The sequence below is a fragment of the Sebastes fasciatus genome, chromosome 20 (genome assembly GCF_043250625.1).
Source record: "Sebastes fasciatus isolate fSebFas1 chromosome 20, fSebFas1.pri, whole genome shotgun sequence".
NCBI lineage: Eukaryota > Metazoa > Chordata > Actinopteri > Perciformes > Sebastidae > Sebastes > Sebastes fasciatus.
The window spans coordinates 21,062,357-21,080,796 of NC_133814.1; the positions used below are offsets into that span (position 1 = coordinate 21,062,357).

General features: G+C 41.4%; 1 protein-coding gene across 10 annotated transcripts in view; it reads left to right on the forward strand.

The window, feature by feature from the left end:
- The window catches only part of tanc2b (tetratricopeptide repeat, ankyrin repeat and coiled-coil containing 2b), a 174,419-nt gene that overhangs the window by 150,470 nt on the left and 5,509 nt on the right, over nt 1–18,440 (forward strand). For 9 of the 10 annotated variants that reach the window (XM_074619733.1, XM_074619735.1, XM_074619736.1 and 6 more), the window contains 19 exons: nt 66–190; nt 2,275–2,506; nt 3,546–3,715; nt 4,113–4,391; nt 5,892–6,059; nt 6,989–7,149; nt 8,467–8,575; nt 8,705–8,827; nt 9,022–9,258; nt 9,821–10,030; nt 11,062–11,155; nt 13,160–13,293; nt 13,421–13,544; nt 13,933–14,108; nt 14,387–14,519; nt 15,338–15,367; nt 16,676–16,767; nt 17,465–17,611; nt 17,745–17,845. In XM_074619733.1, the coding sequence (XP_074475834.1) occupies nt 66–190; nt 2,275–2,506; nt 3,546–3,715; nt 4,113–4,391; nt 5,892–6,059; nt 6,989–7,149; nt 8,467–8,575; nt 8,705–8,827; nt 9,022–9,258; nt 9,821–10,030; nt 11,062–11,155; nt 13,160–13,293; nt 13,421–13,544; nt 13,933–14,108; nt 14,387–14,519; nt 15,338–15,367; nt 16,676–16,767; nt 17,465–17,611; nt 17,745–17,845 (2,845 nt within the window). The remainder of the gene's footprint in view (nt 1–65; nt 191–2,274; nt 2,507–3,545; nt 3,716–4,112; nt 4,392–5,891; nt 6,060–6,988; nt 7,150–8,466; nt 8,576–8,704; nt 8,828–9,021; nt 9,259–9,820; nt 10,031–11,061; nt 11,156–13,159; nt 13,294–13,420; nt 13,545–13,932; nt 14,109–14,386; nt 14,520–15,337; nt 15,368–16,675; nt 16,768–17,464; nt 17,612–17,744; nt 17,846–18,440) is intronic. The other variant, XM_074619734.1, reaches the window with a different exon arrangement.

Consider the following 18,440-nt stretch of genomic DNA (forward strand, 5'->3'; position numbering starts at 1 on the left):
AAGATGGCATGAATGTGACACGCGTTAGAGCTGCCTCTGAGTGTGTTGTGCTGTCTTGTGTCCAGATGGAGAGGGGCTCCCTCTCACTCAGCCCCAGCCCACGCACGGCACCCTGGGAGGAGGCAGCTGTCCCGGGACCCCTGAGATGAGGCGACGTCAGGAAGAAGCCATGAGGAGGCTGGCGTCTCAGGTACCAGATACACCTGCGACCATGTACACACATTTACATTTCAGCCTCGGATTTACAGACATAACATTAAGATTACAGAACAATGTGGGAGGAACATTTGTCTCCAAGTACTTAAATACTCCGTTATGGTCGATTTGGTTTGTTTTTTGACTTCCTCTCCTTCCATTGGCTTCTTTTTCAAATGCAAATGATCTATTTTTCAGCCATTTGCTCTAAAAATAAGTGTTCTTTTCGTGAGTTTAATATGCAATTTCCAGCTTTCAATTGATGGTCGTATATTACAGGGAGATAAGTGCACAAGCCTGAGCCACTTATGAATATTTCTACCTCCCCACAACTCCATTTCCCCTTTTCCTCTCACAGCTGTGTGACATGAAAAATATATATTATTGTCAATTATTACACGGCTTTGTTGAATACTCGATTCTGATTGGTCAATCACGGCTTTCTACGGTCTGTTATTTCTTTATAGCAGACCGTTGCTATTGACGCAGTTCGGATGTCAGACTCTGGCGGACCGTTTTTGTGTTAAATTATTGATTTCTTAAGTAAGTAGTCATGTATTAAGCAGTATAATGTTCAGCTAGCGGGTCATTTTTGCAAAATAAACCCAGACAGGGTGACGCACGACCCAGACACAAATTATATCAGGGGTCTCATTTGCGTTCTACTTTATTGTCACTTCTTTCTTTAATTTTTTTCTTCATCAAAGAGTAAAATTGAATACATGACTTAAAAGGAAATATTGCTGAATCACAAAAAAATGGTCCTATGTTGCGTAATAGTACATTTCATTGTGTTTGTGGTTCAGCATGAATGTTCTGGCCTCGGTCCGTCTGTAATTGAAAAACCGCAAGATAATTTTTAAATGGCTCCTTTTAAAGTCTTAATTTTTCAATTAGTGCCAACAGAGGTGGAAGGTTAGCCAATGATTCGCTCTTTTGAAAATGCCTTTCCAAAATACGACACGGCTCTTTCATGCCACCTGCAAGTTATCATCCACTCATACTGGGCTTCAAAACAGGCGGAGATAAGTTGGGACTTTTTTGTGCTGCTCTTTTTTTGTGTTAAATGTTGTCTTTTAAAACACTATTCCTGGAGTAATTAACTTGTCTTAACCTGCACTGTATATCTACATGATGTGTGAAACCGGCCCTCCTTCCCCGCTCTTTTTCCTGTCTGCTGTCGCACCTCGGTCCCCCTCCCATGCTGCTTAGCCATCTGCATCCCCGGTCCCAGCCTGATGCATTATGCAGATGTGTTTAAAAAAGAAAAAACAACTTTGCCAGGGAGCCTAATGAAATATTTATACCTGCAGAAAGCCATTTCCCAGCCAAGCTATTAGATCTTGTTAACTCTGTGCATTAATAATGGAGCTCACTCCCTTTTTCACCCCTTTTGTTGTAAAGGCCTTTATCCCATTGTGACCGTAAAATTAGCATTTCATTTTGATTAGTCTTTTTTTCCCTCCTCGCTGCCCTCTGATCGCCGCCACCGCCTCTGAAAATTCAAACTCTCTGTGATCTCTCAGTCCCCAGGAGCGCCTGGTCACACCTGCCGCGTCTATTATTTTGTTGACTATGACCTCCCAGAAAACTATTCTCTAATGCTGCCACATCTCTCTTTAATCATAAACATGCTTCAAGTACATGGTTGTGAAATACGACAGCTTAACACTTGACTCCTTCGTGCCACAGTCATCCAACCCATGAGCATGCACGAGCTAACTCTGAATCAGTCTCTCCTGGCAGCCGGAAGCGATGAATTATTAATAACTAAAACCGTACAGCGAAACGAGAAGTATTATGTTTCATTATACTGCAATCATCCACCATGAAGTTGACTCAATCCCAAATGAGTTGTAGCCGTAGTAGACGCTGAGAAAGCTGGCTCTGCTCTGACGGAGCCATGGAAGAAGTGTTATTTCTAAAAATGTGTCATCTGACTCCCATGCTCCCTGACACGGATCCTCAATACCCAACGGCTGGTCATGGTTACCGGAAGTGGACTGGAAGTGTTCACCTTTTATATTTCTCTTGAGTGACCCGGGCTGCAATCTTCTCCCAACTCTCTGTCACCCCCAGGTGGTGGCGTACCACTACTGCCAGGCAGACAACGCCTACACCTGCCTGGTGCCGGAGTTTGTGCACAACGTGGCGGCTCTGCTGTGCCGCTCGCCGCACCTGGTCGCCTACAGGGAGCAGCTGCTGAGGGAGCCGCACCTGCAGAGCATCCTGAGTCTGCGCTCCTGCGTCCAGGACCCCCTGGCCTCCTTCAGGAGGGGGGTCCTAGAGCCACTGGATACACTTTACAAAGGTTTGGAAATAATGTTGGCCCCGAGTTACTACTTCAAATTCATCACACTTAACCATCTTTGTGGCATGTCTTGATCAACTTTACAGTGAAGGTGTCAATAAATAAATAAATAAATAATAAGGTCTATGATTCTTAGGAATACAAATGAATAGCTATTTACAGACTGCGTGGGCTAAAACGCACCTTGACAATAATTCACTGCATGTTTACAATCAGGCAGGCAAACTCATTCAAATATGCAATAATTAAGATCACTATATGATGGAATAGTGGCATTAAAATGTGCCAGAGGAACCAAATTTGGGCTTTTACAGACCTCCCTAACTGGCAGTTTTTTCCCTCTGGCTGTCTACTCCTCATACTTATGGGACAATTTATTTAAACATATAACACAGGCTTTCGTTACATGGGTATCGACTTCGGAAGAATTAGAAAACGACAGTAATCTTTAGCTCTACATGAGTCATTCTGCCTCTATTCAGTTGGTATAACTTTGATTTATTTGTTCTGTTGGTCTGAACGTCTTCACACTCTTCACAATAATCTGGATTGTGTAATAATTTAAGAGTATTTTTTGCCTCACATTCAAACACAATGCTTTTGGCATTCTGTAATTGAAGCCTCTTCAGACTTCAGCATTCAATTTATTCTCAAATCCTTGGTGCATGATATTAGATGCCTCTCATGCACAATGTGCTCAATATAATCAGGATCAAAGTTTTTAATCTCAATGCTGGAACTGATTTTTTTTTTTTTTCTTAAAGCTCCCAACTTATTAAACCAAACAGAGCTTCAGAGGTAATATCGTTCCAAGCTTTCATTTTAAATGGAGACGGAAAACAAAATCTGTGATGATTAGTTTTTAAATATGATGTGAAATATGACTTTGTGGCTCAGCCAGAAACGTACTTGTTGTTTCCGAGCTTCTGCTGAGGACGTAAAATGTGGTTGAAAGCTCTTGAATGAACCTCCAAGCTCCATCATTTATATATAAATGTACTAAATAATATCTTGTTTTCATGCTCTCATTCTTTTTCAGAGAGGAAGATCAACTCTGAGGAGGACCTCATCATCCTCATAGACGGTCTGAACGAGGCAGAGTTCCACAAGCCGGACTACGGAGACACCATCGTGTCCTTCCTCACCAAAACCATCAACAAGTTCCCTCCCTGGCTCAAACTGGTGGTCACAGTCAGAACCACGTTACAGGTAGAGAGGACGGGCGCTCAGTTAGGAGCTGCTGTTTCATATTTAATCTATTATTGCCAGCTAAAAAAGGTTTTTCATCAGCGGGTTATTTTTGCATCAACTGGAGGCTCCACTAACTGATAATCTTGACTTTGTCTTGAATACATCCTCTTAGTCTCTGACCTTCACATCTTTCCTCTATTATGTAGAGGAAATGTTTTTAAAATCTGTCTTTTTTAGTTGCATCTCTGCCGTCTTTGTCTCCTTATTACCTTTCATACATGAGGAAGAAATAGATGTAGACTAGTTATTCATAGCACTTCATTTTTGACCTTTATATATGAATCATTTTTACCTTAAGAGAGTAAGTATGTAGGCAATTTATCACTAATATCACTGAATGATTCTGACTGTTCAGGAGATCACCAGCGAGCTGCCGTTCCACCGCATCTCTCTGGACGGCCTGGAGGAGAATGACGCCATAGACCAGGACCTGCAGGGCTACATCCTGCACCGCATCCACAGCAGCCCGGAGATCCAGAACAACATCTCGCTCAACGGCAAGATGGACAACACCACCTTCGGCAAGCTCAGCGCCCACCTCAAGGCCCTGAGCCAGGGCTCCTATCTGTACCTCAAGCTCACCTTTGACCTCATCGAGAAGGGCTACCTTGTCCTCAAAAGCTCCAGCTATAAGGTAAGGAGTTAGTTTGTACTGTAATGGTTTTCACAAGTTTAGCTTAGACTGATAGATCTAATGCAGAGGTTTTCAAACTGCAGACGCATGGGAGAGTTGAAAGGGGAGGCGTAGAGGAATATGTGAGGCAAAGATACTGCGTTAAACAAAAGGGACTTTAGTTACAACAGGAAGTTAGTTATTGTACACAGTCGGCAGTTGGAGCTGTGACAGCTCACGGAGGCAACTGAGGTGCTTTTAAACCCTTAACACCCGATTGCTGCAATTCACGATAGAAATCGTACTCCCTCTGAGTCATAACTCACTGAAATCTGAACACACAGATATGATACACACATTGTTATATTCAGGGTGACTTACAGTTTCCGAAGAGCATTATCTCTTATTATCTCTCATAGGTGGATTACTGAACGGGCTTACCGGGCACAGGCCCAGGGGCCCAAAGTGTCAGCTACAAAATGACACTAAAAGAGACTCAAAATGAAAAACAAACAAAAGAAAGAAAAGAGAAGAAGAGAAACATAAAACAACTATAAATACACACAAAAAGACTACAAAGAGGACAAAACAACTACAAAGAAATGCAAAATGACTACAAAAAAAACACAAAGCGACTACAAAGAGATGCAGAACAGCTACAAGGAGATACAAAGAGACTCACAACGACTATGAAAAGGGGCAAAACAACCAAAATGAGACACAAAGCAACTACAAAAAGGCTCACAACAACCACAAAGAGAAACAAAATGACTACAAAGAGACACAAAACAACCAGAGCGAGACTCATCATAGAAAAAAGACTCTCCTTATGACGGCAGAACTTGCCTGAGAATCATCGTGTTTTTAAGTTTTCTTCAGTATCAAAGTAAAGTAGTGATGGTTGTCTGTACATCCATGGATACACTGCAAACAGGAACTGCTGGTGGCTAATTCGTCATAGTTTTAATGGTGCCAATATGTCAAAATATACAAGAATAATAGGCTAATATATAAAAATATATGCTAAAAAAAGCAGGACTCAAGTTGTAGCCCACTGCATAACTCACTGAATCCATAGCAACGGGGAAGATGATGTCAGGCTTTGAAAACCCCTTTTCTAAAATAAATATCTCGGTGATCATAATTTGCAAAGGCAAAACTGGAAAGGCATTTTTTATTTACCTGCACTCTGACACTCGGTGTGTTAAAGTAGTTTCATAAAGTCTTCTTTTTGACAGTCAGAAGCGAACACCTTTTTGATAAATAATGCAGCGGAATTGTTTTAGCGTGCATTTCATAATGAAATATTTTATCTCACACCCGCAGGTTCATTTAATTTCATGTATTCAGAAGTGCTTCCAGACTCCATAAAAAGTGACAACTGATAAATTCACATTCTCGTCTCTGAGGAAGACCACATAGAATAGTTGAAGACGCGCTGTACAAACACGATGCATTATTCATGTTGCCGCTCCGAACGAAGTCGGCATTGTGATTCAGATCCTCTCCTTCCTTCCTCAGGTGGTTCCAGTCAACCTGGCAGAGGTCTACCTGCTGCAATGCAACATGCGCTTCCCCACGCAGTCATCGTTCGAGCGGGCGCTTCCTCTGCTCAACGTGGCCGTGGCCTCGCTTCACCCGCTGACCGATGAGCAGATATATCAGGCCATCAATTCTGGTTCGCTGCAGGTAATTATCCTAAAATATACAACACCTCAGACCTTGAAGACTTTTGATATGATCAAGGCCTTCAGTGGAATTGATGTATTATGAAATAGCCTCAGTGATCCAAAGTTACCTTGGTCCCAAAGAGCTAAATTTTTATTTAAAAAAGTGGGAAAAGATTTTACTTACCTTGTAAATCTCTTGCTAATAAGTTTTATTCAGTCCTTGAGCTAAAATAAACGAGTTAGTGAGTCTATCAAAATTTCATAGCATGTTATAAAATGTTTATTTGACATAGCCAGAATCTATGGAGACCTGCCAAAATAAAAAATATAGTAATAAATAAATAAATGACTCGATAAATAAATAAATTAAATTGACAAAAATAATATAAGAAATAAATTTAGCTATTAATGAATTAATAAAATGTGACATAAATTGATATTTCTGTTTTAATTTGTTACTTTTTAATTGTATTAACTTATTTTTACATTTATTTTTTTATTTATTTTCTTTTACTTTTTAAATGCATGTATTTTCTTATGTATTAATGCATTTATTTCTTTAAAATTAATGCTTATTTAGTGATAAATATTTATATTTTATAGAGACATTAAATATAGAATATAAAATTAGACATAATACAATTTTGGGGGGCTTTAACAATTTGAAGAAAAGAGCATCTTGCTCTTTTATTCAAATGAAAATGTATAATATTTATTTTTTGCTGGAAGTCTGACAGATGCAATAGTGGTTTCAGCTTGCTATCAAGAGGAAACAAAAAGCATTGTATCATTAAATCAGTGAGAAAGTTAATGTGCACAGTGTTTTGGATTAATTTTGTGTTCGTAAATGTCTAAACATTGTTGTTCCATGCTTAGAAATCTGACTAATATCTGCATGAACTGAGCTATAAATAACGAATAACATTGAAACAATGTCTGTGTCTGCAGGGCACACTGGACTGGGAGGATTTCCAACAACGTGTAGACAACCTGTCAGTCTTCCTGGTGAAGAGGAGGGACGGTACCAGGATGTTTGTTCACCCGTCCTTCAGGGAGTGGCTGATCTGGAGAGAAGAAGGAGAAAAGACAAAGTTCCTCTGCGATCCGAGGTGAGGGCCGACAGAGGAGAGACTCTGTCTCTGTGAAGCTGAAAGTGATCGTACTGAATGTTTAGAAACAAGGTTTATGCTCAAACTCTTAAGGAAACAGCAGTTCTTTAACGTCTTGCTTAAAGGGATAGTTCGGATGTTTTGAAGTGGGGTTGAATGAGGTACTTATCCATAGTCAGTGTATTACCTACAGTAGATGAGGGTCGGCACGCTCCCAGGTTGGAGAAACAGACAGGAGTACCGGCATGGGAGCAAAGCAATGTACTGCTGTGGACGGGGGCAGCAGCAAAATGTATGTTAGCCACCTAAAAAATCAATATCAGTTAAGTGTGCGCTATATTTATTATATTTTCACTGCTTTACCTCGCCGTCAGACAGCCCTTTCTGACGTGGAACTGAAGCCTTTATATCCAGCTATGCTCTCTTCAAAGCCACCAGACTCCATTGACAAAAACAGTAATTTTACCTTGCATAACATTGGAGTTACCGGTCTACCGCTGCATCGATCGGTTAGTTTGTTTGTGTTATTGTGTGACTTTGGTGAATCCATACTAACACTTTAAAACACCAAAGTAACACAATAACACAAACAAACTAACCGATCGAGGCAGCGGTAGACCAGCAACTCCTTTGTTAAGTAGGAGTAAAAAAAGTAAAATTACTCTTTTTGTCAAAAGAGTCTGGTGGCTTCGAAGTAAACATAGATAACAGCTTCAGTTCCTGTCATGGGGATGTTACAAACAGAGGGACCATAAAAAGGACATTAAAATCATCATGTCTTTGAAAAGAAGGATCCCCACTTGTTGCAGGTTTTATAATAATAAGAGGAGGCTGTTTATAAAGCATGTAAATGTTATGTTCATCTACTGCTGCACAAAGATGTAATCAACAAATCTCAGCTGTTTTTCAATAAGTACAATTAACAGGATTCGGATTAAAAAGCATTTATTATGAAATATATTGATGTTATAATACGAGGAATTAATTTACAGGGTACCTAACCCCATATAAAAGTTACTATTCATCACTGTTTTAACAAAAATGTGACGATTCATGATTCTTCGTACTGCTGTATCTTGTGCTGAAATGTACTTTTGAGTCCACAGACACGACTGTGAAGTCAATCAGTCGTGTATAAATATAAATCTCACAGGTACATTATGTTTATCTAGCCAGAGGAAATGTAGGAACATGTTATTCCCTGTATTATAATTAAAGCCGACTGCACCGCCTACTGTGCCGGTGATAACGCAATGTAATGACCTGATGAGTCAGCCGCCGAGTACTGAAGATATTCTGTGTTGGTCCTCTCTGCAGGAGCGGTCACACCCTACTGGCCTTCTGGTTCTCTCGGCAGGAGAACAAGCTGAACAGACAGCAGACTATTGAGCTGGGCCATCACATCCTCAAAGCACATATCTTCAAGGTATACCGTTATTTGTCTGCACACACATCTATACACACACACACACACACACACATGCACACCCCCGCACAGCTGTGGTCTGGCTCCAAAGTAATGAATATTTACACTCTATCTCTCTCTCTCTTCAAGGGTCTCAGCAAGAAAGTCGGAGTTTCCTCATCCATCTTGCAAGGCTTGTGGGTATCCTACAGCACAGAGGGCCTTTCAGCTGCACTTTCTTCACTCCGAAACCTCTACACTCCCAACATCAAGGTACAGGCGCTAACATAGCAGAGAGGAGTCATACTTAAAGAATATTTCAACATGTTCTGGGTACCAAATCCAGACTACTTCCTCAAAATATGCCTCACCGAAAAACTTCCTCTCTCTGGACTGAGATAGTTTCAATATTTGAATCCATACTTTGCTGCTGTGTTAACTTTGCATTTCCTCATTTTTCTGTCCAGGTGAGTCGGCTGCTGATGCTCGGCGGTGCCAATGTGAACTACCGTACGGAGGTGCTGAACAACGCCCCCGTCCTGTGTGTCCACTCCCATTTGGGCTACATGGACATGGTGGCTCTGCTGCTCGAGTTTGGCGCCTCTGTCGACGCTCCGTCTGAAAGCGGCCTCACGCCGCTGGGCTACGCCGCCGCTGGGGGACACATGGCCATTGTGACGGCGCTTTGCCGCAGGAGAGCGAAGGTGTGTGAAATGTGGAGAGTGTGGAAGAGTTTGACTTCTCTCTGTGTTTGATCAAGGTTATGATTGAATGTGTTTTGTAATAGATATATGTCCTGGGGCCAGTTGCATATATTATTTTCAGCTGAATTTTAGCAAACTATTTCAACTGTTTATTCATTACTTTTTTTGGATTCTTGTAACATATTCTTGAATTTTTTCTGAACATCTTTAACGGTTCCAACGACCGTTGGATTTATTCCGTTAACCTTTTCTGTTATTTTCTCCCACACTAGGTGTGGTGTCGTTGTTGCTGTTGCATCCGCCTTTTTTCCTCTTCTGTGAAGTGTCTTTTTTTCACCCGTAATGCATTACGCAATAGGCTATCTTAGTCAGTCTTAGTTAGTCTTACATTAGTCACTCATAGGGAATCTTTATGCAACCGGTAATTTTAAGTGTCTCTGGCTTAACGTTATATTCAAGACAAAGACTAGGTCTATTTTTATGCAACTGGACCCTGTTGATAACGACAGATACATTTCCTTGCAATTTGTTTTCCTGATCAACTCCGTGTCCCGTTTAACAGGTGGAGCACCTGGATAAGAACGGCCAGTGCGCTCTGGTTCACGCAGCGCTGAGGGGCCACATGGAGGTGGTGAAGTTCCTCATCCAGTGTGACTGGAGCATGGGATCACAGCAGCAGCAGTCGCCACAAACCCAACAACAGGTGGCCTTCACCAAGAGCCACGCGGTCCAGCAGGCCCTCATCGCTGCAGCCAGTATGGGATACACAGAGGTACAGCAGGGAGGGAGGAGGTGTAATGATTTTCATTATCAGGCTCTCCAGTGTCTTTAACTCCAACACTTATATTGGCAATTTTGCCTTTTGGAGTTCTACATTTGTTGAGGTAGATTTTGCTTGGTTTTAAATCTGCAGGGGCAAAAAAAGAAAATATTAAAATGCCAGATTTACTCATTATTAAGACGTTCTGTGGTTTTGTGTTCCACATTCACTCCAATATTTTCAGTAAAATAAATTCAGTAATGCAATAAACGACCATAACTTCTCATTTGAGCTTACATTGCAGTATGTCAGTCATTTTTAATACCAGAACAGCTTTTGTCAGGAAGAAAAAGGGGATGCAAGAAGAATCAGACAGCACTAAAATGTCGATGATGATTAGTGTGTGAGCTGAAGGCAAACAAACCACTACTGTTTCACAGGACGCAGACTCTTGTCTGCATCTGCAACAGTTTTTACACTATATAAACACGTATTAAAAGCTCATTGCAGAGAAGTGTGGCGGTACTTTTCTTAGTGATACTGCACATATTGCATTTTGTCACGATTTACTGCAATGCATTTTTCAAAACACACTCCTGACTAAATGTTCAGAGTGTCGGGGAGAGACAGAATCAGATGGTGAAGTGCTTTGTCCAACAGGTTGAGAGAGAGAGAAAGCTCATTAAAAATGTAACAAAGCTCTTTGCAAAGCAGTAAATTTGAATATGAGAAAGGGGAACGAGCAAGAGTATGATGGAAGGGAAAATAAGTTAGGGGCGTAGAGAGATGTAAAGAGGGCCAATGAAAAAATATATTCATGTGCGAATTAATTGCATGGGAAAAAAACACCCCCAGTGTCTAAAGGCCTTAAATCATCTAAAATTCAGCCTATTAGATCAGACTACACTAAATTAGATTCCATTCAAAAGAAAGTAGATTCATGATAACAACTGGTTTAATTCTTATAATTTATTTTGTTTCTAACATGAGTCTGTTTATAGCGAACCTAATCTCTGTCATCTCGAATCTTTCCCCCCCGTCAGATTGTGTCCTACCTGCTGGACCTGCCAGAGAAGGATGAAGAGGAGGTGGAGCGGGCTCAAATCAATAACTTTGACACCCTGTGGGGGGAGACAGGTGGGAATACTTAACTACTCTAGACAGACATTACACCAATAAAACCCAGACAGATGACAGTGAACGCTTATTGGTTCAGGTAGTTGTGAAATATCTGGACAAAATGTGAACAATACGAACAATTCAATGTATTTTTTTTTTAAAGGATCTTTTTAAGGAGGTGCTTTTTGAGAAGGTTTTTCCGTGTGGCTCTGCGAGGCAGAGCGCTGCAGTGCGGATATGAGAGATCGTTCTTGTGTGTCTGCTTGCTGCTGCTGCTGCTGCTGCTGCTGCGTCAGATGCTGATGGCAGTGCAGTGGTGTCATTGGAGCACAGACGGGGCTGGGCTCACTCACACACAGGAGGAGGGAGGGGGAGGTATGAGTGTGCTCCAGGGTGCTTAGAAATGACTAGTCTGATTGCCCTGTGGCAGCGTGTTGGGAGAAATGTAATGTATCGTTGCAACCTGAAGCTATGAAACCTCATTGCCAGCCTTATTCCCCCGCTGCAGCGTTAGAAAGGCTGCTTCTCGTCGTCAGTTGAAGACGGGGACTTGTACTCACTCGGCCGTAGTTTCATTGTTTAGAAGGCATCAGAGGGACAGCAGTTGTTCTGGAAGATGATTTTTAATCCCAGTGTTACTGGATAGGTCAACTGGAAATACATTATTCTTTAACTGCCGAAGGGAGAGTACGTATGTACAGATATACTCACTGAACTTAAAGTGTTCTTCCAGCAAAGAATGAGTAGGTTGAAGCTAGAGCTATATCGGTATCAGTGTATGTTGGACGACAAATAATAAATGTCAAACTAGAGACACTGTCACCGTTCCATTGTTGGTCCTCCAGAGAGCACTGACGAGTTGATTTTTCAACTGTAAAATGTCCCACTTACTATGTATCAGGGCTGTCCTCGACCAAAGAAATTCATAGTCGACTAACACTCCTACGATTTTGTCGACTAATTTATTAGTTGATTTAATTGACAGATCTGTAAAACTGAGTTTCTCCACAAAGAATCACACAAAAGCACCACTTTAAATCTGGTGTTTACCAGAGATGTGCTCATAAGTTTCTTAGGAATAAGTCATTCAGCATGAAAAAAGCATAAAAAATGACTAATTCACTAAAGAAATCTTAGTCGACTAAGTACAAAACAACAGATTATCCGACTAATAGACTACGATGGGGCAGCCCACGTATGTATCTTGGATATAATTCTTTAAAAAAAAGTCTAAGGGATCCATTTGTTATTTTTTAAGTTAGTTTGTGATGTGTGTATGATTTAAAAAAAATGCTATAATCCTGTACTAGATCTTTATCAAATGTTTTTAAACTCCAAAAATATCGATATCAGTTTCGGCCTCAGAAATCCAGTGTGAGTCGGGCTATAGTTGAAACTGGGGTCATCCCCTCTGGAGCTGCTACCACTCTGCTTAAAAGAGATTTGTTCACTCTGCTTAAATTATTCCAATTATAATCATTAAATTTGAGAAGATGTATTTTCAAAGGCCTTTGCTTCCACAAGATCTCAAGGGTATCATCTCCTCTCCTCTCCTCTCCTCTCCTCTCCTCTCCTCTCCTCTCCTCTCCTCTGAAACCCCACCGTACACTACCAGCTCAGACACAGTTAGCGACTAGCTGGTGAGCACAGTGGAGCATTTAGCTGCTATATGGCCAGATATATTTCCCTCAGGAGCTGGAAGAGATTGAATATTTGAATTTCATCATTCATCAGGTGGACAGAAACGTGACTCCAAATGAATGATAATGATAATGTTGCTCTGTAGCTGCTGGATGTGTAAATAAGTTTTCACCACCCCCAAGTGGCCAAATAAATGAGTTATTGCAGGTTTAATAATTACTCAATAATAGCCAACACCCACCTCTTCCAACAAGAATCATGTCTGTGTAAAACTCTATATGAAGGAGCTCAAAAGAAATAAAAATCTGATTTCTAACCACCACCATTTACCCTACTTCTCCTCATCTCACCTCTGATTCATTGTGTGTTTGTCGCATCCAGCTCTGACCGCAGCCTCTGGTCGGGGGAAGCTGGAGGTTTGTCGTCTGTTACTGGAGCAGGGGGCGGCGGTGGCCCAGCCCAACAGACGAGGCATCGTCCCGCTGTTCAGCGCCGTCCGACAGGGACACTGGCAGGTTAGTGGCCACCTGATCCTCACTTTTATTTCCTTTTGATTGCATACAAAATTATCATTTCTTCATCTCACAAGCACTCCAGTTTCTGTTATATGACGACATGGGTGCTGTATTTGGGGTGTTTTAGATCGTGGACCTCCTCCTCACACACGGCGCAGATGTCAACCTGGCTGACAAGCAGGGTCGTACTCCTCTAATGATGGCTGCCTCAGAGGGACACCTGGGGACTGTTGAGTTTTTACTAGCTCAAGGTAAGGTGCTATAGATGAGATTAAAAACATTTAAAACAACAAATATAAAACAAGAGTACCAATAGAACTTCATAAACATAAACAATACATGAATAGGAAGATTTACTAAAGTGCTTGTATTCAGATTCTAACGTATGAGCTTAGAATACTTGATGTGTTTTCTTTTTCTAAACCCCGTAGTTCTGCATAGAAAAAACTCACAGCCACTGCACTAATAAAAATGAGCGTAATTACAGTTTTCAAATGATGTTTACAATAATTACAGCCAAATTAAATCAGCGGCAGATTTTAAAAAATCCATCCCAATGAATTAAGCAGTTAGTTATGAAAAGAATTCAGAGTGAAAGTCGTCTGGCTGCGTCTCACTGCTGCAATTTCTCCTCCCCAGGAGCCTCTCTGTCTCTGATGGATAAGGAGGGTCTGACCGCTCTGAGCTGGGCCTGTCTGAAAGGACATTTACCCGTCGTCCGCTGCCTGGTGGAGAGCGGAGCCGCCACCGACCACGCAGACAAGAACGGACGCACGCCCCTCGACCTGGCTGCCTTCTACGGCGACTCTGAAGTGGTAAGAGTGTCAATCCATGAATGAAAGGAGCTGTATATCGAACCTTGAAGTCTCCATCAGCTCAGGAATGTGCTTGGCTTCACGTTGATGTTTGACCTTCACTGCAGAAGGACAAAAACGCATTACTTGAAGCCTTGGCGAGATGGATTTTCCTGTGACATTTGATACTGCGATTCTCGCTTGATCTTGTGACATTGTGAGAATCCAGCTGATGGATGTTGGACAACATATGATTCTTTTTTAAAAGCTATTCTCATCACATTTCTCTGTCTCTTCAGGTCCAGTTCTTGGTTGACCACGGGGCCATGATAGAGCACGTAGACTACAGCGGGATGCGTCCTCTCGACAGGGCGGTGGGCTGCAGAAACACGTCGGTGGTGGTCGCCCTGCTCAAGAAAGGAGCCAAGATAGGTAAGAGCGGGTTTGACAGAGTAAAGAGCCTACCGTTTAGCTCACAAAGGACCTCGTCTACGTGCCGTAGCGCCATAATAAAAGGTTATTTGCCTGCCGTGAAATGAGACAACTTGAGATTGTATTTTGGTTGAAAAGGTCATGCATTGGAGTTCAAGCATGAGCTGCATGAAAGGGAGAATCCAAAGATGAAAACGCACTTTCTTTTACGTACGCACTTCCTGCTGGTCATTAATGAGCACTGTAGCATTTTACTGCTCTAAGCCATGGATTCAGCTTTGTGTCTCCATGTAGCTTTAACCACTTCCTGCTACTGTATGTCATCCGCCCCCCCACTGCCGCATCGTGCTGCTTCTCCTCGGCTATTTATGGCTCTGATGTGTGTTTCTTTTTATTGTACTGTTTTGCTATTTCTCTCTCTCTCTCTCTGTCTGTTTGTCTCTTTCGCTCACGCTATCTCCTTGTTTCTCTCTCAATCACATCCTCTCTCTCGATTCCTCTGCGGTTGCTCAGAGACAGGTTGTTATTAGCGCTTGCGATGTTTCTATTCAGTTTTTATTTTCCTTTTTTTGCTGAGCCACTTATCTCCGCTTCTCACTGCTGCTTTTTTGTGTTCCTTTTCTCACTTCTCCTCCTCCACCACCATCACCTCTTTTTCTCTTTCACCTTCTCGCTGTTTCTATCTGTTCTCTCTGGCAATTCTCCCCCCCCTCGCTCTGCCCTCCCACTCACACTCCTTCCCTTGCTCATGACCTCCTCCTCCTCCTCCTCCTTCTCCCCCTCCTTCACCCATCCCCCGCCTCTCTCTCCGGCCCCAGGATGTCAGACGCTGCCCAGTCGGCCCCGAGGTAAAGCCAAGGCTGTCGACTTCTCACCCCACCAGGCATTTTGACAGCTCTATCTCCTCTCTCTGTGTTGTCTGTGTCGTCCTAAGTGTCGGCAGGCCAGCTTAGCTCCCAAAACCTTCTCAAACTGACAAATAATAACATGCAAAGGTATTAGCACTGACAGTGACGCAGTCGGGATTGCCTAGAGGTAGATGCTAACATCCAAGTGGTTAATGACATGACAGCATGCCCGGCCCTCCAGCCTGTGACGTCGCATCGAGGTGTCGACCTTCCCATTCCACAGATGCATGACGGAAGCCCTCAGTAACACTTTGCGTGGTCGTGATTTAGCGGAAGTGCATGTATTTGTAATTCCTCTGTGCCACCGCCACCACAGACTGAGGTGATAAACCACTGTGCTGTGCATCGTCCATCTTCCAGACGTTTCCTCAGTGTCAGCTAGGCCAGTCAGCAGCATTCCTACCCTCACCACCACTACCAGCACCAGCAGCAGCAGCTCAGAGGACAGCTAACGCCTGCAGAGCTCCGCTATATCCCTCCTGCTTGCCTCTCTTGTTGATCGTACCTGCCCTGTGTCTCCTTGTGCAAGATCCCCTTCCTTTTCATCTCTTGTGGTGTGTGTATATGTGTCAAGGATTGCTGTTGCGCAGATACAGAAAAGACACTTCAGTTTCAGTGTTCGATTTTTCAGTCAGTCTGCAGGGATTTCTTTTTTTTTCCTTTTTAAATAAACGTTTTTCCTGCTGTTCTTGATCACATCCCTGAATCAGTCAGTAGCACAAAGAACGACTGTTCATCTGCACTTCTTGACAAGACAGAAAATGTGTCTCAGTAGAAAGACATGACAGTGTTGTTTTTTTTGTTTTGTACTCAACATCTACTCTGCCTGGGCCAAAACACATTTGCAGATAATTGCTACAATTAAGTTTAATCAACCATTGGAAAACAATTCAAAGTGTGCTCATTCTGCACTCTAATTAGACAAACTCCACTCCCAGTTAAAAAGGGTTAAAAAAACACTCTTAATTATTGGCAAACAGTATTTGACCCAGGCCTGATGTCCCATAGCGAGGTCACAGAGTTCTCGAGGTGTCAGAGCAGATTCGTAATCTTTTCTCTGCAGTGGATTGCCTGTCTTTTCTCCTCCATTCCCCCATTTTGGCTGTTGTCCTCATCCCTGTTATTATTGTTGTGTGTAGTGTGACTCCCAGTCGCTCCTTCCTTCCTTCCTCCTTCCACTTCTGCTTATTGCTGTGTGTCTCTCTCACTGTGTTTTTGTTTTCATCTGCTCCTTCCTGTGTTACTCAGGTCCAGCCACATGGGCCATGGCCACCTCCAAACCCGACATCATGATCATCTTACTCAGCAAACTCATCGAGGAGGGGGACAGCTACTACAAGGTCAGTGAACACACTCTGCACTCTGGAGCTCACATATCATTGTTCTGTGATATGATAGATATCTTTTAAGTGTGGAAATATGAAAATAACATACCAGTTCAAGAAAAATTACTTTTCTAGAACTTTGTACTTATATTATTTCCTACTGTTGTGAGCAGTATAGATTTGGGTCAATGTCACTAGACATAAATGATATATTTTATACATTATATTATTATTATATTATACATTATTTTTGGGTTATTACAGTAAACTAAAATTTAAATTAATTTATGTCCATTTTTATTTGTTTTTTAACCAGGCAATATAGTTTCAGTTTAGTTTTTCTTAAAGGATATTGTTTTTATTTAATATATAAAAATATAATACACATTATATATCATTTTCTACACACTGTGTGGAAAAGGTAGACAATTTAAGTTCTTAGTGTTATACATGTTAATCATGAATCTGCATGTTTAGTATATCTGTCTATTGTAATGTTGCAACCAAATAGGTATAAGGCTTTCAAAGTTAACCTATAGTGAAAATAAGATTTGTTTCTCTGAGTTTGAGGTCAAACTGAGAACAAATTATTAACAAATGTTTTGATAAATGTATTGTTATGTCTGAGTTTATATTGTGAAGGTTTTCAGGTTATCTTCTTTATTTCACTGTGAAGGGAGATAACCAGACTTTCCTCTGTTTGTCCCAACAGAAGGGGAAGGTGAAGGAGGCAGCGCAGCGTTATCAGTATGCCCTCAAAAAGTTTCCACGCGAAGGCTTCAGCGAGGACCTCAAGACATTCAGGGAACTCAAAGTATCGCTCTTCCTCAACCTGTCCCGATGTCGGAGGAAAATGAACGTAAGTCTGCGGAGGACATGTATCATATTAACTAACCAAACCTAACATCTGGACATAATGAGGATAATGCTGCTGGCTATATTTTCCTATATCTTGATATGTGTTGGGTGTTGTTTTCTCTGTATCTCTCCAGGACTTTGGGATGGCTGAGGAATTTGCTACGAAGGCACTCGAACTGAAACCAAAATCGTACGAGGCATACTATGCCAGAGCACGCGCCAAGCGTAGCAGCAGGTACACTCCTTCCATTCCTCTACACATCATAATCAATTAAATATCAGATTTACTTTTTCATATCAGAGTTGATTTTGGCAGCTATTTTAGATGAAAATGCTTATTAGTTTATCACATTTTATTAATTTTTATCCTTCATAGTTTTAGTCCAGTTTTCGTCGCCGACAATTCAAAATGTTTTAGTCACCTTTTAGTCGTTTCTTTTAGTCAAAATGTTTTCTCTGTTTATTTTGTCAGCTATTTTTTTTATTATATATTATTATATATTAAAATGTCCTTTTTCAATCATCAGATTATATTGAACATTTCTGTCAATCTAGTCTATTTTGTCATTTTTGTCAAACTTACTTCACATAAGATTTTATTTTATTATTATGTTATGAAAAACACAGGTTGAATGATTATAGTCCTTTACACACCGCCAGCATTTTTTTGCGAATAATTTGCACATCAGTATATAACAGTTTTTTTTTTATTGTCAAGAGTACTTTCATTTTTTCATTATGCAGCGAAAAGCGACATACTTTTTTTTTTTTTAAATGAGGCCGATTTTTCTGAGCCTTTGCACCACGAATGGCATCAACCAATCACATTG